Source organism: Cynocephalus volans, chromosome 7 (assembly GCF_027409185.1).
Source record: "Cynocephalus volans isolate mCynVol1 chromosome 7, mCynVol1.pri, whole genome shotgun sequence".
Taxonomy (NCBI): Eukaryota; Metazoa; Chordata; class Mammalia; order Dermoptera; family Cynocephalidae; genus Cynocephalus; species Cynocephalus volans.
In genome coordinates, this window is record NC_084466.1 from 74175296 (window position 1) to 74202710 (window position 27415).

The window sequence follows — 27415 nt, forward strand, 5'->3', positions numbered from 1 at the left end:
TTGGGAAAATAGTAGTTAAGGTACAGGTAGCAGAGAAGGAATCAGGGGAAACAGAAAGGTACTAGGGCAATAAGAACAAAATAAAGAGGGAGCCAGAAGAGAAGAGTTTCCTAAAGGAGCAGGTGTTCAGGAGTATCACACGATGCACAGGTCAGTAGGCTAAGAACTGATAATTAACTGTTCGTGTTTAGCAAAACCCAAATGTTATTGATCTTGGCAGGATTAATTTCACCGGCATGGCTAGGGAAGAAGCATCATTACCGAAACGGGGGGAGTGAAAGCTGGAAGCACAGATTAAAGGAAGGAGAAAATGAAGGCGTGATGGTTGAAAGGGGATGTAGGGTAAAGTGAGAAATCTCCACAAGCTTGGGCCAGACTTGACTATGTTCATGTTTACATAACAGAAGAAAACAGCTTGAAGAGAGAGAGGTCTTGAAGATACTCGTGTTCTGGCTATCTATGGCTGCATAAAATACTAAACCAAAATAGGTATTCACTTGAAACAGCAACTATTTTATTCTTTCTCATGGTCTTATGGGTTACTCGGTTACCCCAGCTAACTGAGCTGGGGTCAGTTAGGCAAATTTTCCGCCTATATGACATTAACGGAGGACACTCAGTGGTTCTCAGCTGGTGGACAGCCCCATCAGGAGAGTCCAAGACATCACATTTCTGAACATTTTGCAGGGATGGTTGGAAGGCTGAGCTCAGCTGGGGCTATCAACTGAAACCTCCACAGCATGGTAGTTTCAGGGTCGCCAGACTTTTTACACGGCAGCTCAGGGCTCCTAGAGAATGTTCCAAGAGACAGGAAGTGGAAGCTGCCAGTCTCTTAAGGACCAGGCCCAGAAATGGGGCCGGTGCCACTTCTTTCACACGCTACTGGTCAAAGCAGTACAGAGCCCATCCAGATCCAAGGGGAGGGGACACAGACCTCACCTCTCCGTGGGAGGAATGTCAAAGAATTTTAATCCCCCACAGCTGGTGAGGGACAGTTGGTGATGGATTTAGCATCCCTGTGGAGGCAGAAGGCAATGGAATCCAGAACCAGGTAGAAGAACACCTGTTCCAGTGAAAATGGAGAGAAGGAGTTCAAGGCTCAATGTGAATACACATGGGTTTTCTGATGGGGCCAGACAGGGGAGGAAGCTGAGCAAGTTCTGTGCTGAGTGGCCTCTATAATCTGCTGAAGATTAGTGGGAAGAAAGTGGGGTTAGCGGCTTGATGAGATGGGGCAGTGAATATGCTAATCTCATCCAAAAGGGCTTTGCTCACACGTCTGAGGCCTTGGCCAGGTAAAAACTTATGGCCTCCTGGCCAGTGCTGCCCCGTAGATTTCCGTGATCTTCAGCAAAATGAGAAAAATACAGTGTAGTGAATATTTTTAAAGCTATGTATTACATTAAGGGTACTACAAAAAGTTCATGGAAAGAATCATATTCTCTTTTAAATCTGTTTTTCAATGAACTTTTTGAAGTACCCTGGTATAATTTATATCCTAAGATTGTTTCTCCATACTTTATTTGGTATTAAAAATCATGTGATATTAGTAATCGCTTACAATGAAATCATAATGGGAGAGGGTACTTTTTGTATTATTATTATATTTCATGTCCAGATCTAATGTTGGGAATCCTTTATTGGTCCCCCGAAGTTATGTGTTACTTTGTTTTTTTAATTTAGTGGATAATGAAAATTAAAATCAAACAACCACTTTTCTAATAGGTTAAAAAGATGCTTTGGGGGTTGTTCACTTCAATGGCATTATTGGAAGGACTAGAAATCTTTGTTCCCCAAAAAGAAAAGTTGTGACCAGAAGCTCCCCTCTTCTCCTATAGAGATTTGCTCGGGAGATTCCAGAAGGTACACAAGCCATCCCTAGTTATTATGGTTCTTTCTTTTTGTTTTTGGGTTTTTTTGCCTTTCCCTCTTCTTAATCCTTCTGACTATGCTCTTGAATCTTAAAATGTTGCTTCTGGTCCGTTTCCCCTCTTCCTCCTCCTCCTCTCAATGGTTTTGTCTTTTTGTTTTGTTTTGTTTTTAAGCAGCATAGGATAGCATGATGTTTCCTAACATTAAGGAAATGATGGTTCTGGATGATGGCTTTGAATATTTGCAAATTTGGGAATTTTTTTTTTTTTCCTTTTTGACAACTCTAACACCCCTGTTTTCTTCATTAGAATAGATTAATAGAATTTAGCTAACTAATTCTAATATTTTTGGTGAAGTCCCTTTCATTATGCATTTAAAAATACGTAGATATGTGTTTACGTTGTAAGGTGATGCCATCGGTTTTTGTGTATCCGTGAGTCTGACATGATGGTGGCTTAATTTTCAGGACGTCTACTCACTTAAAAAGAATTGAAAGTGAGCTTTTCCATAGTCTCCCACAAGTGAAGGCTTTTCCAGGACTGGTCAAGTCTTAGAAATTCAAGAAAGGTAGAACAAGAAGGTCCCAGAAGGTTCCACGTTGTGTGTGGCCTGAGACCTATCCCTGTGCATTCTCATTTGTTTGAGACACAGAGGAGAGACCCAAGGACTTAGTTAACCCCAGATCCCTTCAGCCTCTCTTAGAACCACTCTTAGCTGGGGAGGAATAAAGTCTGTTTTGTTCTTTTCCTGATTTATTTGGATTGGGTCATAATCAAGCTGGCTTCTGCGGTAGATGACAAAGACAAGACATGCCCATTGGCCCATTATTGCCTATTGCTGCTTCCATCAAAAAGGAAAAAAGAAAAAGACAAGATCATACGAAGTCCCTGGAGCCTGTTACCATACTTCTTTGGCCCAACATTGACATCCTTCAAAAAGTCTCACTAAACATTTCCTCTCCATTCTTTACTTCTATTTTCGTTTTTAGTTTTTAAAACACTGTGGCATAATTAACACAATGAAACACAATGAAATTAGCATAAAATGAAATTTTAGATGTATGGTTTGATGAGTTTCAAAAAGACAGTTTGTTACTCACAGTTCCCAAGAGGAGGTGGCACAGCACGCCCTGCAGGACCAAGTGGGGAAGTACGGGGTTGGTCAGGAGGCAAACGAACACATGCCCATCTAAACCACAGCGTTTCCATCCTGTCAGGATGTTTCCTGTGTGTTGAGCATGTCTTTTTATTCTGATGTTTTAACGTCTGGGACCTTACTGACTATGGAGAGAATGCCTGTCCCAGGGCTAGCCAGTTCTTAGAGAGTATAAAGCATCTTCAAAAAGTTCATGGAAAGATTTTTATTATCTTCTAATCCTATTTCTCCTTGAACTTTTTGTAGTACTCTTGTAAATGACTCACCAGAGAGCATGCCTTCCATGGGCAAACTAACCAATCCAGAACCTACACCCCTCCCCCAAGCTCATCTGTATCTGGCTTCTACACTGCAGGACAATATTCCTCTGCCTCAGTCACCCCACACCAGGTACCAGACAACCTGGGACAGTCTTACACCCAGATCCCACTGAAATTATTCAAACTAGCCAATCCTAAGCTTGCCTACCCTGTCTCAGGTGTTCCTTCCCACAGAAACCACGATAAAGGCTCTTGCCCAGATTCTCCACCTGCCACTTCTGCCTCCTCATTGGCCCTGTGCCTCCCATTGTGCCCTTGTGTGGCATGCCCCCTTGTCTTGGGAACTGCGAGTAACCCATTGTCTTCTCAACAGCAGTCATCTCCTGATATGTTGGCCTCACTATACCTGGTAGTAATAAAAACTACATTTTAAAACACTTGATCTCTCCTTCCCATTCCCCAGAGGCAACTTCTGTTCTGATTCTATCACCATAGATTAATTTTGCTTGTTCTGTAAATAGAATCATCGATATGTACACTTATGTCTGGCTTCTTTCACTCAGCAAATGTTTTGAGACTCATCAACGTTGTTAGTGCATTAGTAGTTTGTTCCTCTGTATTGTTGAGGAGTATTCCATTGTATAAACATACTATATTTTGCTTTTTCATTCCTCAGGTTTTGTCTATTAAGCATAAAACTGCTGTGAACATTCTCTCATATATGTTTTTGTGAACCCAGGTTTCTATTTCTCACACTGCATAGCTAGGAACAGAATTGCATATCATAGAGTGGGTGTATGTTTATCTTTTTAGGATACTTCCAAGCAGATTTCCAAAACAGTAGCAGCATTTTGCACACCGACCAGCAATGTATGAGAGTAATTGTTCCATATTCTCACCAACGTTTGGTACTGTTAGTCTTTTTCATTTTAGCCATTCTAGGAGTTGTGATTTTAAATTTGCATTTGCCTGATGATTAATGAGGTTGAGCACCTTTTCTGTGTGCTTTTGGTCATTTGTATATCTTCTATCAAGAACAGTTGGTTCAAATCTTTTGTACATTAAAAAAACTTGATTACTTATATTTTTATTATTGAGTTCTAAGAATTCTGTGTACATTCTGAATTCAAATCCTTTGTCAGATTTATGTGTTGAAATATTTTCTCCCAGTTTGTGGCTCACTATTTATTTTTGTAAATGTCTTTGGATGAACAGAAATTTTTGAAGCATTTTGATGAATTCTAGCTTATCAGTATTTGAAAATATGTATTACATTTTCTCTAACTTATATTAGAAATCATTGCCTCTACCAAGTTACAGTGATAAATCTCTTTTCTACAAGAAGCTGTATAGTTTTATACTTTATTTATCTCTAATTAATTTTTAATTATGGCATGAGGTAAGTGTTGAGGTTTTGTTTTTTTTTTTTAGACAGACATTTTCAACATTTTGTTGAAAAGACTTTCTACGCTCCAGTGAATTGCTTTGACACATTCATAACAATCAATTACAATATAATGAGGATATTTCTGTACTCCGTTCTATTCCACAAATCTATTTATCTATCTTCTTCACTCCAATATTACACTTTTGTAATTATTGTAGCTTTACAATAAGTCTTAAAGTCAGATAAAGTCTTCCAATGTTATTCTTTGTTTTCAGATTGCCTTGGATATTAAAGGTCCTTTGACTTTTCATGTAAATTTTAAAATTAGTTTGTTAATTTCTTTTTACAATAATATTGCTAGGATATTATTTATGATTAGAATTGTGTTGGATCAATAGATCAGTTTGGGGAGAACTGATATTGAACAATATTGATTCTTCCAGTCCATCTCTCCATCTTTTAAAAAGGTCTTTAATTTCTTTCGGCAGTGTTTTGTAGTTTGTTGAGTTTATCCCGAAAGGTTTTGTAGGTTTTAAATAATTCTATTGTAAACAATATTGTTTTTTCATTGGTATTATCATTTTCATTCCTAGCATGTAGAATAAATTTATTTTGTATGTTGGCCTAGTGTCCTGTGGCCTTGCCGTATCTATCCACCACGTTTACTAATTTTTAGTAGATTGATTGGGATTTTTTTTATATACACAGTTATGTCATCTGTGAATAAAAGCAGTGTGCTTTTTTCCAGCCATTGTGGTTTTTATTTCTATTTTTTGTTTTAATGCTCTGGCTAGGTCTCCAGTGGAATTTTTGAATTTGAAGCAATGCGAGCAGACATCGCCTTGTTTCTGATCTTAGAGGGAAGGTTTAAGCCACTGACCATTACATGTGATGTAAGCTATAGGTTTTTGTACATGCCTTTCATCAACCTAAAAAACTTCTAGTTCTAGTTCAGGATTTTACCATGAATAAATGTAAGATTTTGTCAGTGTTTTCCTGTATCTATTCAGTTGATTATATGACTTTCTCCTCTTTTCTGTTAATGCAGTGATTACATTGATTCTTAAAATGCTAAACTTTGTCTTAATGTATTATCATTTTTATTTATTGCTGGTTTAGATTTGTTAATATTTTGTTAACACTCTTTGCATCTGTGTTCGTGAAGGATGTTGGTCTGTGGTTTTCTTATAATGTCTTTATCTGATTTCTGTATCAGGGAAATGCTGATCTCATAAGATGAAATGGAAAGTCTTCTTTATTTTCTGAGTGTGTAGGAATGATATGTTTGATAGAATTCAACAGTGAAGTCATCCAGGCTTGGAATTTTCTTTGTGGGAATGTTTTACTTACAAATGCAATTTCTTTAATGATTACAGGACTAGATTTTCTATTATTTTCCTGTCAGTTTGGGTTTATTTATGTCTTTCAAGAAATTTGTTCATTTAATTTAAATTGTCAAGTTTATTGAACAATTTTTTGTTCATAATACTTTTATTATTTTTTAATGTCTGTAGGTCTGTTGTGATGGCTTCTTTCATTCTCATATTGAAAGTTTGTGTTTTCTCTCTTGTCTTCCTGGTCAGTCTAGCAAGGGGGTTATCAGGATTTATCAAGGGATGTATGATTTTTTTTTTAATGAACCAGATTTTGATTCATTGATTTTCTCTATTGTTTGCCACTTTATATTTCATCACACTTTTCTTCTTTCTATATTTTTCCTTTTATCTGTCTTCTTGGGTAGACAATTAGATCATTGATTTTAACTTTTTCTTCTTTTCTAATATACACATTTAAAACTAAAAATTTCTCATTATAAAAGTTTTCCTCTAGGCAGTGCTTAGCTGCATCTGATAAATTTTGATATATTTTCACTATCATTCTGTTCAAAATATCTTGTCATATCTCTCATGAATTTTTATTTTTTAACCAATGACTGTTTAGAAGTATGTAACTTAATTTCTATATATTTGGAGATTTTTCCAGGTATTGATTTATAATTTAATTACATTGTCTTCTGAGAACATACTTTGTAATGTGCATTTGACAATAATGTGTATTATGCTGTTTTGGAGTATAGTGTTCTATAAGTATTAATTAGGTAGAATTGGTTGCCAGTATTTTTTTGGAGCATGAAATTCTTCAGTGATGACTATAGATCAGTCTATTTTTCCCTTTATTCTTGACAGTTTTTGCTTCATGTATTTTGAAGCTTTGTTGGTAGGTGCCTATCTTATTGATGAATTTGACATATTTATCATTAGGAAATGACAGTGCTAACTCATCTGTGTTAGTACACCTTGTCTTAAAATCTACTTTGATATTACTGTAGCTTTCTTGTAGTTGGTGTTTGTATAGTTCTCTCATAACATGTATATATCTTTATATTCAGAGTGTCTCCTTTAAACAGCATGTAGTTGAAATTTGTTTTTATTTTTTATTTGCTCATTCTGACATTCTCTGTTGTTCGATTGGAGTGTTTAGTCCATTTATGTATGATTACTATTAAGTTTGATTTTAGGTCCACAGTTTTTCTATTTGTTTTCACTAGTTTAATGTGTTTTCATTTTTCTTTTTTTTTTTTTTCATTGCGTTTCTTCTATTTGGATTCATCAAGTATATTTTAGCATTCCTTTTTTTTTAATCTCCTCTGTTGACTTTTTAGCTAAAACTATTTATTACTGGTTGCTCTGGAGATTATAATATGCATCCTTAACTTATCATAGTCTACTCTGAATTGATATCATGCCCTTAACATATTTAAGTATACTTAAGTATACTTCCATTTACCTTCTCCCATTTTTTGTTAGTCATGCATTTTACTTTTACATATGTTATCAACCCTGCACTGTTAATTTTGCTTTAAATAGCAAGCTATTTTTTTAGTTATCTGTTACTATGTAACAAATTACCCCAAGACTTAGTGGTTTACAATAACAACCTGTTTTTCATATCTCACAATTTTATGGGCCATCAATTTGGGCAGAGCTTGGCTCTGTGATTCTTCACTGCATGATGTTAACCGTGGTCGTTCCACGGTGTTCAGCCAGCAGATGGCCTGTCTGGAGAGTCAGGACAGATTCATTCTTACACGTGGTCTCCTGGTGGCCACGGCTAGAGGTTGTGCTCAGTTGGGCTGCCCTCCTCCTCCATGGTCTCAGCACCTCTCTACATGGGCTCTCCAGACAGACCTTACGTGACAGCTCAGAGTTCCATGAGACCAGTGGTGAAGCTGTGTTTTCTGATATTCTAATCCCAGAATCTTCGTGGAATCACTTCTTCAGCCATCCATTGGTTAGAGCAGACACAGGCCAGCAGAGAGTCGAGGGGAGGGGAAAATAGACCTAACTCTCATTAGAGAAATGATAAATAATTTTCAGTCACTTAAATCTACAGTGATTTTTTTGTTTGTTTTTTGTTTTGGCAGCTGGCCGGTACAGGGATTGAACCCTGAACCTTGGTGTTATCAGTATCATGCTCTAACCAACTGTGCTAACTGGCAAGCCCGTGTAACTATTGCTTTTTTTTTTACAAAATTTTGCAAAAATTAAATTTTAGTTTTTTGGAATAAAACAGACTCTTCACTGTTTACAAGATTATTTCTGAGTTGCAATAATTTTCTTTCCATGAATTTCCCTGTTTTACCATGTTTTGCTCCTGTTTTCCCACATTCAATCTTGCCATAATCAGAGGGACAGAATACTTTTTTCTTGCATCTGTAGTGGAAATCTTGGCAGCAGGCGTAACTGCTCCAGGCCTGTCAAATAGTTGCATACTACTGGTTTTAAAATCTGAATAAATTAGAAAACTAGCCTTTTATGTATACCACCACATTTATTATTTTTTATACTCATCACTTCTTTATGCAAATCGTATTTCCATCAGATATTTCTTCCCAACAGCAAATAGTAAGATAAACATATTTTGAGATAAAAGACAATTTAGAGATTTTGATACCAGCAGCCCTGCAGGGTAAGTAAGTTAAAGGAAATTCTTCAGGCTGAAGGGAAATGATACCAAATGGTAACTTGGATTGCCCAGAAGCACCGAATAGCACCAGAAATGATAAATATGTGAGTAAATATTTTAAATTCTTTTTCCTTTTTATTTATTTAAAATGCTTAATACTGTTATAAGCAAATTATAGCATTATGTTGTGGGGTTTGTAATATATGTAGATGTAGTGCATATGACAACCATAGCATGAAGAATGAGTGGGATAAATGTACTTATATGACTGCAGCATTTATGTATTTTATGTGGTGTCGTAAATATTAACTCTAGATTGTGAGAAGTTCATATATATATTGTAATCCTTAGAGCAACCCTAAAGAGAGATACAAAAGGCATAGTATGAAGCCAAAAGACAAATTAAAATTGAATTTTAAAAAGCATTCAGAAAGAAGGGAGAAAAGGAGGAACAGAAGAACAAAAAAGCCAGGGACTACGGGGGGAAAAAAAAAAAACAGTAAAATGGTTGACCTTTATCCAACTATATCTAACTTACAGGTAGAGATTGTCAGAATAGATAAAAATGAACAAACAAATAAAAATTAAGACCCATCTGTCTGCTGTCTGTAAGAGATATAATAAAAAGACGTAATACAAATACATAATATAAAGACATAACAAAGTAAATAAAATAGAAAAATATATACCGTAGAAACAGTATAAGAAGGCAAGATTGGCTAAGTTAGTATCAAATAAAGTAGACTTGAAGACAAACTGTATCACTTGAGGTAAAGAGGGGCATTTCATAATGAGAAAAGTGTCAACAGAATGATATAAAAATCACAAATAGTATGTGATCAAAACAGATCTCCAAAGTATTTGAGTAAAAACTTTACAGAATTGAAGGGACAAATAGATAATTCTACAAGCATTGTTGGAAATTTAACACCCCTCTCTCAGCAATGTATACAACTAGACACCCTAAATCAGTAAGATATAGATGTGAATACTATTAACTACCTTGACCTAATGGATATATGTAGAACACTGTACCCAACAACTGCAGCAGAATACTTCTTTTTAAGGGCACATGTACATTCACTTAGATAGACTGTATGCTTGGGGATGTAAGAAGACTCAGTACATTTAAAAGAGTTAATTTCGTAAAGAGAATGTTCCCTGACCCAATGAAATTAAATTAAAAATCAGTAAGAATAATATTTAAAGAGAAATCTCAAGTATTTGGAAATTTAAAAACACACTTTTGAGCTGGCAAGTTAGCCAAGTTGGTTAGAGCATGGCCTTGTTAACACCAAAGTGAAGGGTTCTGTTCCCTGCACCAGCCAGCTGCCAATCAATCAATCAATCCATCCATCCATCCATCCATACATACATACATAAATAACCTTTATATAATCCTCAGGTAATGAATGATTACGGGAATAGAATAATATCAGCAATTGTGGGATGCAGCTAAAGCAAAGCTTAGGGAATACACTGTGGCTTTAAATGCTTATATTAGAAAAATGCAAATGGTCTAAAAATTAGTGATATAAGGTTCCATCTTAGGAAACTAGAAAAAGTAAAGCAAAGTAAATCTAAAGTAAGTGGAGGTGGGAAGGGAGGCTAGGAGAGAGAATGAACACAATTTACCAATATCATGAATGAAAGGGGGATTATCATTACAGATCCTATAACTATTTAAATATAATAAAAGTATAATTTGAATAATTTTATGCCAATAATTTCAACAACTTAAATGAAATGGGCAAATTCTTGAAAAACACAATTTACCAAAACTGATAACAGATGAGGCAGAAAATCAGAGTAGCCATATAGGTTTATAGAAATTGAACTTGCAGAAGGGAAAACACCATGCCCAGGTGTTTTACCAATGAATTCTAACAAGCATGTAAAGAAGTAATATCAATCTTAAACAAATTCTTATAGAACATGGAGGAGGGAACACTTCCTAACCTGTTTTTTTTGGGGGGGGAGGGGTGTTTTTTAAAAATTTTTATTCAATCAAAATTGATTATACATATTTTGGGGGTTCAACATTGAGATATGTTGATCAAACCAATATTACTAGCATCATATATATTGTTACAAATCGTTATTAATCTTTATGTCCCTTGTCCAATCTCTCCCCATCCCCCTCTCCTTCCCCCTCTCCCCTGTAATTACCCTAGATTTCTCCTCTCTCTCTGAAAGAATAATGGTTACTCTGTTGATTTGTTGCCTAGACGATCTGTCTAATGCTGAGAGGTGTGGTCAGGTCCCCCAATATTATCATAGAGCAGATGCTTCCTCTGTCACTCTGAAATGGGCTCTGTGGGGCGAGACATCCTCTTCTTTTCTTTATCTCTTCTGGTTACTCTCCTTGTGTCAGTGCACTACAGTGACTGGCAGACCGTCTGCATGGTGGTTGTGGCATCTAGCTGCTTTCACAGCAAACACGGTATTGTGGTGGCTGTGGTGGGCCACCCACACAGAGGTGATATTTTTGGTATGCTCCTTTGTGCTGGTGGTGTGCCTGGTTGTGTGTAGTGTCTGGTCCCCACTCTATGCCTCGGGTCCCCAGGTGGGCCCTGAGATGCTGGTGCAGTGCCTGGTTGTGGGAGGGGGGTCCAGTCCCCAGTTCCATACCTTGGATCACCAGGCAGGCCCCAAGGTGCTGGCATGGTGCCTGTTTGTGGGAGAGGGATCCAGTCCTCTTCTCCATGCCTCGGGTCCCCAGGCAGGCCCCAAGGTGCTGGCGTGGTGTGCCTGGTTGTAGGAGGGGGTCCAGTCCCAGATCCATGCTTCATATCCCCTGGCGGGCCCCAAGGCACTGGTGGTGTACCTGGGCCAGAACTAATTTTTTGTCCTTTGCTTACTTCTAAAACAGGGGAACTTCCTATGGGAACCAGTACTTGAGCTGCATGGTTGAGCTAAATTGCTGCGTTGCTGCCGTTTCCCTAGGGAAGGCTTCTTGTTCAGCTCAGGGTTTAATGGTTGACCTTATAGGTACTTACAGCTCTCCAGAGACTCAGTGCATGTGGGTTGTGTAGAAACTCTGATCTGGGCCTGAGTTTTTTCATCAGACTGCACCTCATGCATTTCTGCGTTCCTAACCAGTCTCCTCTGAGTGGTCCTGCACTGATTGAGGGGCAGATCAGCTGTCCTTGCTGTGTCCTAGTGTTCTCCTGGTGGGCCCATCTCCCCCACTGCCCATGCTCCAAACACTTCCCATGGGCCGGGCCCTGTGCCAGTCCCTTACGGTGACTCACTGGCCTCTGAATGGCTCCCCTTTTTCAGTTGTTCTGGCTCCTTGCTCCTGTGTGGGTCCACAGGAACCCTATTAGTGGTCTTGCTATCCTGGGGGCCACCAAAGCCCTCTTCTCCTCTGCCGCCTCCAAGTAACTCCATCTGAAGGGTACAGTTGCAGCTTCTGCCGGCTCCTGCTCCATGCACTCAGCTGCTGGAGCCTTAAAGAGGCTGCGGCCTGAAACGCTCAGAGCGGTTTTTTCTTTCTCTCATCATGGCTTCTCCCACCTTCATGAACTCCATAGGTCTCTCCTCCTCTTCCTCTGAGCTCTAGCAGCACCAACTTGGCTAATGTTACATTTTTATAGTTGTAAATTTGTTGATTTGTGAGAGAGAGTGACTCTGGGGACCGCCTATTCCACCATCTTAACCGGAACCTCCTAACCTGTTTCACGAGGCCAGCATAACCCTAAACCTGACAAAGACGTTATAAAAAAAAAGAAAACTACAAACCACTATCCCTCATGAACATAGACACAAAAGTACTTAAAATAATTTTAGCAAATTGAATTAAACAATATATAAAGATACAATGTATCATGACCACATCAGGTTTATACTAGACAAGCAAGGCTGGTGTAACATTTAAAAATCAGCCAATGTAATTCACGACGTTAACAGAAAAAAAGAGAAACACCATATAATTAACAGATTAAGAAAAATTATTTGACAACATTCAATATCCTTTCATGATTAAAAAAAATTTTTTTCAGCAAATTCATGCAGAAGAGAACCTCCTTAATCTAATAAAGGGCATCAATAAAAAAAACCTGTAGCTAACATTGTACTTGATGAAATTTTGACTGTTTCTTTAAAAGAACAGGAACAAAGTAAGGGTACCCATTCTTACCATTTTCTTGTTATCATCAAACAGTTCTAGCCATTGCAATTAGGCAAGAAAAAGAAATATGCATATAGATTAGAGAAGGAGCAAAACTCTCTTACTTGTAGATGGCATGATTGTTTAAATATAAAGTCCCAAGATATCAGAACTAAAAGATGAATAAAATAGAGTTGCAAGACATAAAGCTAATGTACAAAAATCAATTTGTCAGTTCAAAATAATAATAATAATAATATATTAACAGCAAACAATTGGAAAATGAAAATTAAGAATTATGATGTTTGCAATAGAATAAAAAAGCCTTAGGATACTTTGGATCAAATATACAAAAAGACACAAAAGATCTATACATGGATCATTTAAAATATTGCTGCGAGAAATTAAATAAAAGCTAAATCAGGCATTATACCATAATCATGAGTTGAAAGACTCACTATTGTTAAAATGTCAGTTCTCACCAATTTGAAATATGACTTTATTTGAATCTAAATCATAATCCCAGCAAGCTTTTTTGCTAAAAACTTACAAGATAATTTAAAAATGTATGAAACAGGCAAAGAATATTCAAATCAATCTTGTAAAAGTACAACAAAGTTAGAGGACTTAAATTATCTGACCTTGATACTTACTATAAAGCTATAGTCATCAGTGTGTTACTAGCATAAAGGTTAACAAATAGATCAATGGAACTCAGTAGTCCAGTACTGTACCCACATATTTATGGTCATTTGGTTTTCTTTCATGTATTTATTTATTTTATTTTAGCATTTACTTGTGCATTTTTGTGGGGTACAATGCATTGTTTCAATATGTGCATATACTACACAATGATTCACTTAGGGTAGATAGCATAGTTTTGTACCCGTTAGTCCATCTCTTCTCCTCCCCCCAATCCCTTTCCCCTCGGGGCCTCTGGTAACCATTATTCTACTCTCTACTTCTATGAGAACTACTTTTTAATTTAAAAAAAAATTTTTTTAGATTCCACATATGAGTGAGATCATGTGCTATTTGTCTTTCTGTGCCTGACTTACTTCATTTAACATGATGGTTTCCAGTTCCATCCATGTTGCTGCAAATGAGAGGATATCATTTCTTTTTATACCCAAATAGTATTCCATTGTGTATATATACCACAGTTTTTTTTACCCATTCATCTATTGATGAACATTTAGATTGATTCCATCTCTTGGCTATTGTGAATAGTGTTGCAATGAACATGGGAGCGAGGTATCTTTTTGATATATTGATTTCATTTCCTTTGGGTATATACCCATTAGTGGGATAGCTGGGTCTCACCGTAGATCTATTTTTAGCTCTCTGGGGAACTCCCATACTGTTTTCCACAATGGTTGCACCAACTTACATTCCCACCAACAGTGTAGATGAGTTTCCTTTTCTCCACATCCATGCCAGCATTTGTTATTCTGTCTTGTTGATAATAGCTATTCTAACTGGGGTGAGATGATAGCATACTGTGGTTTTAATTTGTATATCCCAATGATTAGTGATTTTGAACATTTTTTCATGTGTTTGGCCATTTGTATGCTTCTTTTGAGAATTGTCTGTTCAGGTCTTTTGCCGATTATATAATTGGGTTGGTTTTTTGCTGTTGAATTCCTTATATACTCTGAATATTAGCCCCTTGTCTGATGTGTAGTTTGCAAACACTTTCTCCCATTCTGTAGGTTGTCTCTTCACTTTGTTGATAGTGTCCCTTGCTGTGCAGAAGTTTTTAGTTTGATGTAGTCCCATTTGTGTACTTTTACTTTGCTGCCTATGCCTTTGTAGTCGTGCTCAAAAAAGTCCATCCCTGGGCTGAGCCTGGCGCACTCAGGAGAGTGCGGCGCTGGGAGCACAGCGACGCTCCCGCAGCGGGTTCGGATCCTATATAGGAATGGCCGGTGCATTCACTGGCTGAGTGCCGGTCACGAAAAAGACAAAAAAAAAAAAAAAAAAAAGTTCATCCCTCTCCCCCTATGTTTTCTTCTAGTAGGTTCATAGTTTCAGCTGTAAAATTTAGGTCTTTAATCCATTTTGAGTTGATCTTTGTGTATGGTGAGAGATAGGGGTCTAGTTTGAATCTTCTACATGTGGATATTTAGTTTTTCCAGCACCACTTATTGAAGAGGCTATTCTTTCCCTACCATATGTTTTTGGCATTTTTGTCAAAAATCAGTTGACTGTAAGTGCATTGGTTTGTTTGGGGGACCAAATACATTATGCTGAGTGAAAGAAGCCTTACATAAAAGAACACATGCTATAAGATTTGATTTATATGAGGACAGGCAAAAGTAATGTGGGGTGGAAAAAACATCAGACGTGGTTGCATCTTGTAGAGATGGGGGATGGTATTGTATGGGAACGAACATAGGAAACTTGTTGGGGTTGTGATAATGTTGATTAGGGTTTGCATTATACAATTGTATGTATTTGTCCAAACTCATAGAATGAGACCCTTAAGATTTGTGCATTTGATTTTATATAACTTTTATCTTAAAATTAAATAATTTGGACTGTGACAAATGATGTATTCAGGAGTGTAGTGAACTGAAGTCTTTAAGTTACTTTGAAATATTTCAATAAAATGGGTTGATGTATGAACAGTGGGATGATACATGCATGATAAAGCAAATATGGTAAATGATAATTGTAGACTCAAAGTAGTGGGTCTAGAGGTGTTCACTATGTAATTCTTTCAACCTTTCTGTATGTTTGAACATTTTCCTAATAAATGTTAGAAAAATGTTTAATAGGATTTTTCATTATGTAGGTGACATATGCCTAACAAAATTATTTGGAAAATATAGAAAACAAAAGGAAGAAATATTATCCATAGTCTAGCCATCCAGAAATAACTATTATTTGATGTTTTTGCTTTTAGTCTTTTTTCTGTGCTTCGTTTTTACTTTGTTTAATGGTTAGGATGCTATTTTATATGCTTGTATTTTATTTTTCCACAGTAAGCTTTATAACATATTAGTTCCACTGCCAGGTGATTTTATCAAACTAAAACACTATAGCTTTCTTAAGGCGTCCTCCTATTAGATTGTTTAGATTGTTTTCCATATTTTATTGATATATTGCTATAATGGATATCTTCATATGAAAAGTTTGCTCTCGATTTTAGATTATGTCATTAGGATAGGTCTTTGTAAGTGGAAGTCCCAAGTCAAAGGGTGCAAAAAGTTTCAACATCCTTCATACACATTGTCAAATTTTTGATTCCCTCATCCTTTTCTTTCCAGAACAGTTCCTGGAAACTGTTCTACTCCACAGAACCCCCAGAGCACCTCAAAGCCCAATGAAAACATAACTGGTCTAGAGTAAGTCATTCATTGGCTCTCTGTCAAACTAAATTTTTTATTTAATTTCTCTGCCGTTCCAGAGTTCAGAGAGGTTTAGTCATCTGCCTAAGGTCCCTGCTAATAAATAGCAGAGCCACCATTTGACCCTGTATGTATCAAGGCAGTATCCAGCAAAAAAAAAAAAAAAAAAAAAAGATGCTTAATAATGCTTATTCAGTGAGCACATGGATGAAAGGGAGGACCGAGGGCTTAAATCAATTAGATCTATATTTCCTCTGTATTTCCCTTCAGAGCTGTGAAGGACTTAGGTTACTTTCTTTCTGATACTATCCTGTATGATGTTCTTATTGCATGCTGGTTTATTTGTTCTGTCCATACCTACCTCATGTAAAGGAAGCAGGCTTTTGATTTTCCTTGGCTCAGGCCACAGAGTTCCATGTAAAGCTCATACGTTACAAGATGCTAATTGATCTACTATTGGAAATGTGAACCAGGTCCTGGGGATGCGAAGATTCTGACAGCTCTTCGCCTCCTAGGCTTCTCATGTGAATCACAAATGGATTTATATACAGTGTGTGATTCTCTCCTCAGAGGATGGAGTGGTCTGTAGGTTTCCATGGGCAGCAGGGGCATGTGTCCCCCCCCCCCCCCCCGCCCGCCCGGGTCTGAGCATCCTGTACCACACCGCAGGCCCGGGTGAGGAGCTGGGCTGTGATCAGCACGGACAGTTTACTTTGGCAGGAGCAGTTCCTTGTGCAGCAGCATGAATGGGCGCCCCAGGAAGTGGTGACTCAGGGGCTGTGAGGGCTGCTGGCTTGTGGGGACATGGCCATTCTCTGAAATGGAGACTAGATGGGGAGGGGGTCAGTTCCTTTACAGACAAATCCAGGAGGAAGGATTGTTTGTCCTTGTGTACAGAGAAGAAAATGGGACTAATTATTTCTTACTTATTACAATCCTCTAATCAGAGAACGAATGAAGTATTGCTGCGAGCAGCTGCGCGCTCTCTTGCCATACGTAAAGGGGAGAAAGAACGATGTGGCTTCAGTCCTTGAGGCAACGGTTGATTATGTGAAGGATATCCGGGAGAAAATCCCTCCAGCCGTTATGGGCCAGGTATTCAACTCCCAAAGCCTTGAATTTTATCCTTATAGACAATGCTTTAGTGCTACAGTATTATTTCTTTTTATTTCTTATAATTGGAAATCTATGTGTCTTTGTACTATGTAAAAATATCTATATCTATCTAAATATATTTCTGTCTATCTCTATATTTTTCAGATTACAGAAGCACTTCAGAGCAATAGGAGGTTTTGTAAGAAACGGCAAATACTATCTCTCCCAGGCACAGTCATGGCACAAAGGTATGATAAAGGCTTCTGTGAATCCGAAGTCTGCTTATTATTTTCCTCTGATGCTGATGCTGGATGCAGAGATAGGAATTGAACCATCTACAGTGAAAGCTCAGGCATTTATTAAGGATCAGTGAATTTTCCCATTGCCAATGTGGATCATTTCATTATAGTGATAAACACATGTAGCAATCTCAGATCCATGGTCCTTTCATCATCTGACTCACCCGTCTCCTTTTATTATTTCTGAGGATCTTAAAATGGGGCTTTGCGGCTCATAACTGTAGTGACTGTGGCAGTCTTGCTGGAGCACTCTGGATTCCAGTATTCCTCTGTCCTGGAGGTCCCAGAGCAGTCCAGCCCTATCTCAGTTAGCAGTCTTAAAAAAAAACTTGCTAGTACAAAATGTAACATGTCAAATAATTGCTTACTTATTTAGATTTATTATAATATGTAAACAATGAGAAACTATACAGGAAAAGCAAATCATTCCAGCATGTCCTGAAGCATCATCATGGGTTCTGTTCAACTCTTTGTTCTCATATGTAAATAACCATAGTTGAGGCTTTGTCGGTGTTTTTTAGAACTTGAAGGATAGAAGAGCAGGTGAGCTCAGCGATATTCACGTTGTCTTCCTTGAGAAATGTATAAAGTATTTTTCTGTCCTTTCAAGGGAAGACAGTGTGTTTACAAGCACTTACTCACCTGTGAGAGGAATCCGACTCCTGGCTAATAAGCGCTTGAACGTGTATTCCGTTCCTGCCTCCGCGGGCTCCTTGGATGAAGCTGTGAGAGGTGAGCCCCGCCTGCCGCCTGTGCTGCTCGTGTGGCTTGGCCTTCATGGCCACTGCACACCCCTGGGCTCCTGGGCACTCGCTACCATGGCCGGGGAACCGAGAGTGGCTGGAGCATTACACACTAGTCCTTCTGCTGTTGTCAGCTTGAAGTACACAAGGTGGCCACAGGCATTCAAATACTGTTGTCCCTGAAATTGGGCTCACAGTTGACCAGACTTATCAGAAAGCTCATCTTGCGAATAGATGATAAGCACACTGGTGACTTTGTGTGCATGAATAGAATCTAAAGGGAAGGGCGGCATTATTATTGTTAATTCAGTACTGACTGTGTATTGAGCATTTTATGTATTAATTTATTTGCATCTTTGCTTCTCAACCACCAGTTAAAGCTGCACACTCCACCTCACCACAAATACAATGCATGGGGCTTCTTACCTGCTTTTTCGGCTATATTTTCCTTCATAGCATGTACCGCCTTCTAATACAGTTCACTTGTATATTTTGTTTATTGCCTATCTTCTCCCATTAGATTGTCAAATCCACGAAGGCAGGGATTTTTTTTTTTTTTTTTTTGCCTGTGTTATTCATTGCTGTATATCTAGTGACCAGCACACAGAAGGTGCTCCAGAAATACTCATTATACAAGCATTTATGATAGAACAGACATTTACTCAGTGGGAGGCATTTGGGTTATATGTGTTATATAAGCCTAGGCATGCCTGTGTACTTGTAGAAATAAGAAGTCAAAAATAGAGCCAGATTTAACACAGCTACCAGTTTATGACTTTCAGTATTCCTGAAGGTTACTCTCCATTGAGAAACAAGGAAGGTGTGGACCTCCCACCCTGAACGTTCGAGGCTAGGTGACAGGACTGCCTGTCTCCGCAGCCCCCTGGTCTGAGGCAGTCCTTTGGCTGACTTCCACCTGGGCGTCTGCTCTCGTTTAGCACCTCCCCTCACACTCCCTGGTTAACTCCAAGTCCAGCCCCTCGTTTTCAGCTTAAATGTTTCCGCCTCAAAGATGGGGACACAAGGACAAGCAAGATGCAGTTCTCATTCTTATCGAGTTTTCAAATTAGTGGCAGAGGGCCACAGAAAAAAATATGGCTCGCACAGTGTTTTATGTGCTGTGGTGGAGGTACTGTGTGTCCGTGGGGTATGGTGGAACCCCGGGAACGAATGAGGTTACTAGGGTTGGTGTCTACAGTCAAAAGAGAAGGGGGCCAAAAATAGAACACAGCCCTCCTTGTCCATATAATCAAATGAGCTTCAGGGTGTTTTATTAGTCAATTTAGACTTTTCTCCTGACATAGGGGAGAGGGGAGGAGAATAGAAAAAAAAGTTGCCGTGAGCCATGATTAATCTACTTAAAGTAGCTGTGGCTGAATGTGACATGGAATGATTAAATCAGCCCAGATTAAATCAGATCAAGGTCAGGCCACAGGCATATGCCTGTCAATGTTATTTCTTGTACATCGGATACTATTTCTATTCTGCAAAAACTCTGAGACGCTTTCCATGGCAGTGAGTTCAGGCCCTTCTGAGCCCCAGTGTCTCGTGGCATTGCTACACCTGGAGAGGCCGCTCTAGGGAGGACAGACACACAGACTCATGGTGCGTTCAAACCAGGGAAGACCTTCAAGTGAATGAGTCACACCCCCATTTTTATTTTATTTATGTACATTTTTCCTTTGAAAAGCCACACAATATAGATCCTTTACTAGCCTGGCCAGGATAATCACTGCCTTCATTTTTTATAAATTTCTTTTAAGTTTTTTTTCCAGCTATATTTTTCTATAGTAGTAATCATGTTGGACATCCCATTTTGTGTCCCAATTTTTTAACTTAACTTGTTTCATCCATACTTTAATTTGTTGTTATGCAACCCTCATCACCATTTTAATGGTTTTAATAGTTTATCAAATGATTTATAAAGTAATTTTCTTAGCCCTCTTCCAATTGATACATTTAGTGTTTCCAGTTTTGGGGAGAGTAATTTTTACATCATGTTGTAGGAAATACTTCCTTGTATGTAAAGTTTCTTGGACATTTCCTTGGGCTGGAAACCTCGAAGAGTGTGATAAATGCAACCACACTGTTTTTGTTTTTTTGTTTTGGGGGGTTTTTTTGACTGGTAAGGGGATCACAGCCCTCGGCACGGTGTGGTCTGTACCACGCTCAGCCAGTGAGCACACCGGCCATCCCTATACAGGATCCGAACCCGCGGCCTCAGTGCTCCCAGCGCTGCACTCTCCCAAGTGAGCCACAGGGCCGGCCCCAACCACACTGTTTTTGAAAGAGAGAGTTGCAATCCATTAAGTCTTCCAAATTTTACTTTTACCAGCCAGGTTAGGAAATTGTAGGCTAGAGAAGTTAAATGACTGCCCAAAGTAAGAGGTTTTCTGTGCTAAGCCTGCCCTGTAACATGGACATGTTTAGACTTCATCAGCTTGCCTTTTTGTGTATTTTTTTCCATAAGTCTGTGTACATATTTGCTTAAATTATTTTTCACAATTATTTCAGATACATTTGTATTTAAAGTAGATACTGCATTACATTATTTTACTTTCCTTATTATTAGTGTCCAGCAGAAAATGAATATTTGCAGTGGTACCTTAGATTACATTGTACATTTTATATTTATTTTTTCATCTTCTAGTTACTGTGTAGAATATAGATGTATGATGATATAACCTGCTTCGGTGATGGAAACCAACCAAACTTCATTCGTGGCTGGGTGGGGTTGTTCTCTCCAGCATTCTTCCTTGCTTCGTGGGGGTGGTTAATATTGATTATGATGAAAAGCAAGCACACACACACACCCCAAAAGGCACAGAGATGTGTTGCTGCTCTAAGATCTCTGTCTTCTTATGAAGATGCATGAACACTAATTTATAATGTGTGTATTGCACTAAATGTCACTACTAAAAAGTTCACGTTGTTCCATCCGCAGTTGAGTGTAGCAGTAGTGCAAGTTCGTAGCATGAGGAAATGAAAGAGAGGACATTTTATTTCAACTGTGGTATTCAGAGTTACAGAATTGTGTATACTGACAGGTATTTGTTTTCTCTCATTAAAGGTCAGTCAAGCTCCACATCGGAGAACGCTATTGGTGAATTGTATAAAGCTCAGAATCCCAGCACAGCTGTCTCTCTCAACTCCTTCCATGTTGTCAGCTACTATTCCACAGTCGTCCCTCCCTATGATGCAACTGCCATTGCAAATCAGAACATTTCAATTCATTTACCATCAGCTGTGCCTGCAGTCTCAAAATTTCTTCCTCAGCACTGAAATTCTGTGCTGGGCCAGACATGCACAACACTCCCCAACTGTGTGGTAAGTCTTCAGGGGTCTGTGGGTCAGATCAGACTCTTTCACTCCAGCCAGCAGGGCCCCTGACTTGCATTTTGTTGTTAATACTCTGGTCAGAAGCCCCTTATACTGGGCCCTAAGTACTGTGCTAGTTTCTAAGTTACTCTACCCTGATGGGTAAAAATCAGGTGCAGTCAGCCTGGGCTCTGTGCCCCATGCGGCAGGGCTGGGATCTAGATATCCAGAACCAGTGAATCTGCATGTAGGTCTGCTAGTTTGGCCTGAAGTGACCAGATGGAGCCTGATTTCCTCTAGAGCTGAGTGCCCTACCCCTTTGGCCCTTGGCTTCTACGCAGAGCTTCTATGTTGCACATCCCATTTCACCGTCCTCACCCTCAGCTGGCCCTGCTACTGGCTGCTGCTTTATCTCTTAGGCTGGCAGCAGTCACTCACAGATATCCAGACCTGTTCCTCCAGTCTCCAACAGGGCTGGTTCAGATACCAGATGTCCTCACACAATAGACATTTATTGAGCACCCATTAGATTCTGGCATTGTGCTTAACTACATTGTGCTAAGAATGTAGTATATAAAGATAGACATGACCCTTACCCTCATGAAGCTTTGGTGTCAGGGGATGCAGACAAAGCAGCAGGCAACTGTGGTGTGGGTTGGAGCACATAGAAGGAGCACCCTGCTATAAAGTATGGAATCTAGACTGGGGAGAGGTTAGGGGCTGCTTACCCCTGGAGACATATTGTCTCAGCCAAGATCTAAAGACTAACAATTAGCCAGGTGGAGGGCTAGTATTGGACAAGGAGGGGAAGAGCATTCCAGGCAGATGGATCAGCATATGGAAACCATGGTATCTTCCTTTTTTTTTTAGAAGAACTGTCCAGTTCTAGAAGAAGACCTAAACCAGATTGACCTGCTTAAAATGGACTTCTGACAACCTTAACACAGTTGTTAGTACTTCTGCATATTAAGAATAGCTAACATGTTTTGAGTACTCAGTAAGTAATGTACCAAATACTCTGTACTTAAGGTGGATGATCTAACGCATCCCTGAAACAATCCTTTGAGGGTAGGCACTATTACCTCCATGTGACCTCTATAAAAATGTGAGGAGTAGTGACCTTCCCAAAAAAAATTGCAAAAAAATATGCTAAAGAGAATTACCAGAAAATGTTAAAATATGAAGTATGTACCTATGTGATAATGTCGAAGACCAGGGTTCATGAAAGAAAAGATTACAACATTATTGTCTTTTTATTGTTGACCTATACTTACTCTATGTGGTTTTTGTTGGAGAACTGTTGTAAGAAAATAATTACTGTTGATACCAATAAATAATGCTATTTTAAAACCTGTTTTCCACCTGGAGATTTCACATGGTTTTGCAAATCATTTTATATTGTCTTAGAACACAGAAAATATACTTGTGACATGAGTAAGAATGGGCCAGGATTCAATTAATGTGGGTTTTTTCCACCTCTCCTTTGAAGTAACAGTTTTGGGCACATTAAAAGCACATTTGAAATTCACACTCCAGACCACCTCCTGGGTGAAGTTTGACAGTACAGGAAGAATGGAACAAAGAATGATTTTGAGATCTACACCCAGAGACCTAATATCAAAAGACCTGGCATCGTCTGGCTTCCGAGGAACATGCTCAAAGCCTCTGCAGCAGCGAGAATGCCGGTCGCTCGCTCCCCCTCATCTTCCTGCGTACTTGGATCTCCCCCAGCCAGAAAGCTGTAAGAACAAATGGCCTAGGTGACCTGGATTCTTTTGTCCCTCAAAAAAATTCCACAATTTATGAAAAAGTACACTATAAAGAAGATCCACGTGGACTTGATAAAGCAATAAGACTGGGAAGGTGCATTGATACCCCAGTGTCACCAAGTACAAATATGCAACTTGATTTTTATTTTTAGTGTCCCTGTGAATCACTCATTTATATCTAGGTCATACCTTTTCCATATTTGACATTTTAAAGAGCATCCTCCCTTATTCACCATCCAAACTAAGAAATCCAGAAAGAGGCCGAGAGAGGTCATTGCCTCCTCACTTGACTCCCGATGAATAAATTGACATGTTTGCTTTTGCATGTCCCAGTCCCTTGGCTGAAATGATAGTTGATAGGTAAAGTTTTTTTTCTGGATCTTTCGTTACAGACGAGCAGGTCTTCATTTTCTTTGTTTTTCATCTCTTCCTTCATATGGATATTAGGAAAGACTATTGAAAATAAGGGGGGAAGTGTTTGTTTTATATTTCACTGAAATGTCCTTACGCATAAGTTTTATTATTAAAGAAAATATTCAGTTTTGACCCTGAAAATGGTAATCCCTTTTGTTTTCTTTAAAAAAATATGTGCTCCCTCTTTTAGTAGTACTGTATAGGGAATTTAATTTCCTAGAGTTTTATTTGAAAATTGCTGTAGGCATAGCCTAATTTTCATGTTAAATTGTATAGCTTTTCTTTGAAGATGCCAAGAAGATGGAATCTGTAGATGTTTGACATACTTTATAAATGTACTGGAAGTTTCCAACTAAGGTTTCTACGCTTATTATTATAAATAGGTGCTTGCTTCTTCATTCTCTTGCCTTGAGGACTAATTTCTTTGACCCTGGAAGAGAACCTGTTGAGGATTTGGGACACTGGGACTATTGCCGATGTCCCCAGCTGGACTTCACTGCTGCTCAGACTTTTGCTTTACATCAAGGATCCCCTGGGTCCACACATGGGCCACAAGAGAAGCCTGTGGCTGGGAATTCTTCAGTAGAGGACCTAGAGAGTGCAAGCCCCAGAGCCCCAGGCTACTTGCTGCTCTCTCAGTTCCCCTTTTTCTTTCAGCATGAAGAGGAGGCTACCAATCCATTGTGAAAGCTCTGTTTCTTTTCAAGCCTGGTTCCCATGACCCTGAACTTCATGCAAGTGTTGAAATTTGTTTCTAATACAAAAATGTCATTTTTAATAAATTATCCTCTTCCAAGTGAGCTCAATTCTCAGCTAAGGAGGAAAGGTTAGTTGGCCTCCACCCATAGAAAAAGAGCGGGATATTCTTTGTAAAAATCAAGCTGGCTGGTCATGAGACAGTTGCAGTGTTATTTTCACAATGAAAAGGTGCAAGGAGCTTGCCTAGAGAAGGTGGCAGCTTGTAGGTATCACATGGGGAGTGGCAGAATTAGCAAGACTTGGCGAATGATCTGATACAGGGGTTGTGAGGAAAGGCAAAGAATGAAGGATGACACCCAGGCTTCTGGCTTCAGTAGCTGGGTGGAGAGTATTGATGCTCACTGAGAGAACACAAGGGAAACAGCATTTGGAGGGATGGCACTAGAAGGTGACAGTTTTATCTGGGGACATGTTGCATTTGAGATATTTGTAGGATACCCTAGTGGAGATAGCCAGAATAGATTAAATAGATTCAGATACATGCAGTGCAGGCAGGAGATCTGGATGAGAGAGAACGTGGTGTGGCCGTCATCAGCACTGGGAGGAGAATGATAAAGGGGGGGACTCAGACATTAAGTGGTGAGAGTGGCCCAGATGACCCAGTAGGAACTTATAACCCTGAAATTCTATTATAGTATAATTCATCATAGAAGTCGCTTGGTCAGGCTCTCAGTGACACATGACATTATGAGTTACCAGTGATTTGAGGTACATGAGTAAAACCCTCAAAGGCAGAGCACACAAGTGGCCAGTGGCAACTGTTTACTGGCCGTTTTTTGAATTGTGGAAAATGTAATTTTTCTGAATTTCTGGCTCCTGAAAAATTCAGAATGAGGGCAATACTGAATCTGTTTCTAGTGTGCAAAATAGTATCAAACTGCTCAGGCTGAGAAGTGCCTCCCCCTTTGCATGGAGCATCAGTTTTCCTCTGGCTACTCTTCCCACCCAGCCTGCCTCATTCATTGGACTGGCTTGCTTGGGTCCTGCAGGTATTCCACTTTGACTTCAAAAGGGGCAGTGATTCTTCTACACAAGGGAATCACTTTGGGATAGGGGTGGGTGCTTATTAAAATGCAGATTCCCAGGTCACACCCCACAGGGTCGGATTTGGTAGGCTTGGCTGGGCTGGTATGTGGGAACTTGCATTTTTACAAACACTGCCAGGTGCATTTGCAGTTATTAGAGGGTATCTGATTATCCCTCTTAAAAACACCCCATGCACATAAATGTATGCAGATCCCCACTTGGAACAAAGTAAATACAAACTAAAACCAATCGCATTGATTTCCAAACCTGGCGATGCATCAGAAGCACTTGTAGGTTTATTAAAACCATACAGTTTCAGGACTCTCCCAGAGACTGATTCCATAGTTCTAGAAGGGGGCCCAGGAGACCGCACAGGATGATTCGGATGTACAGCCAGGTTTGAGAGCCGCTCTTCATTTATAACCTGCTGATCAAGTGCGTGTTAAGGGCTGAAGTCAAGCTGAAGCTCGGGGAATTCAGCCCTCCCTAGACTAGACAGGCGAGGGTGGAGAGAAGAGTTACTTCCATGCTGATCGATGAGGAGAGGTTTTGCTGAGGAGGTAGTTCCAGAAACTGCTGTGGTAAGTCATATAATCAGGAAGTATCGCTGTGGGAAATTCAAAGGTGGTATACCTAAGGAGAGTGAAAACCCGGAAGGTGAGGTTAGGGCTTCACTCATTCCATCTAGATGGCAATTGAAACTGCTTGCATGAAGGGAGGTGCCTTCAAATTCTTATTAGATATTTCATATTTTGTAAAATTATTCTAACGGTATTGTTAAAAGCAGAATGTCACTTTTGCAAATAACCAACATTTGAAAATATATGTCGCTTTTCTGAATGACATTGATGAAACAAAATCTTGAAACCAGAACCTGAGCCTCCTGGTATTTTTCTACCCGATCAGGCACGCTTTCCCCTTCCCTTCTGTGTGTCTCCCTGGAACACAGAATGAGGAAGCAGGAAGGCCATGGGTCACCTTGCTTAATCGGGTATCAAGAGCTGGTTTCATCACCATGGAAACGTGACACTCCTACGGAAGACAGAGAAACCTCTTATGCTGTGTTTTTCAAGGTTTTTATATCCCAGAATAATGTTCTTTTTGAAAACAATGAAAACAGGAAGTCACACAAACACATGCACACAATTACATTACATAGTGTCTTATATGCTGCTGAATTTACTAATCAGACTTTAGTAAAGATTTTTTTTATTATTTTTGCTCCAAGCAAAGGTTTCTAAAAGTCTGATTACAAGATGGGAGGACTTGAGCACTGCTGGGAGAAACTTCAGGGAAATGGACTTCTAAAATACACAGATCAACATATTCTGGAAAGTGGTCTGCTAAAGCGCGTAGCCCAAGAAGTCTTTACAGACATATTTCTTTCAGCTTATTTCTTCCCCAAGTAGTCTTAAGGCTACGTGAGGGTGTTGGCAGTGGTGTAATTTATAAAACACTGAATTTCTCCTCCTCTCACACTGTCTCAGGCTATTTCCTTGTGTTCCTCAAAATAACAGCCAAATTTTTTTTAATTCTATGGCTTAGGACTTATGAGACTCCCTACCATTTTTGAACCCCCAATAACAGGTCTTGACATTGCAAGCACCTTGCACATTATTTTCCCATAGACCTGAAGTAGAGCTCAATTTTGACACAGAAACCATTGAGAAGTGGAAAATCTTTCCCGTAGTCATGTGTATATTAGGGTAGGAGCACAGAAGCAAGAATAAACTTAAATTGATTTATTTTCCTACTCCTCTGGGCTAATACTGGGTCTCTCGTGTTGTGTATTCTAATACTCCCAAATCTATTGTTTCTAGAACATTAAGTAAGAGCTGAAATAGACACAGGATTCATATCCCTGCAGTAATTACCTGTTTCTTTAATA

At 39.1% G+C, this 27415-nt stretch overlaps 1 protein-coding gene across 1 annotated transcript in view; it reads left to right on the forward strand.

Moving 5' to 3' along the window:
* Positions 1-24429, forward strand: part of SOHLH2 (spermatogenesis and oogenesis specific basic helix-loop-helix 2) — a 58052-nt gene extending 33623 nt beyond the window's left edge. Inside the window, 6 exon segments of the mRNA XM_063101546.1 lie at positions 17052-17199; positions 17365-17447; positions 18109-18230; positions 21312-21568; positions 23096-23319; positions 24126-24429. Coding sequence (XP_062957616.1) covers positions 17052-17199; positions 17365-17447; positions 18109-18230; positions 21312-21568; positions 23096-23319; positions 24126-24429 — 1138 coding nt within the window.
* The last annotated feature ends 2986 nt before the right edge of the window (positions 24430-27415 follow it).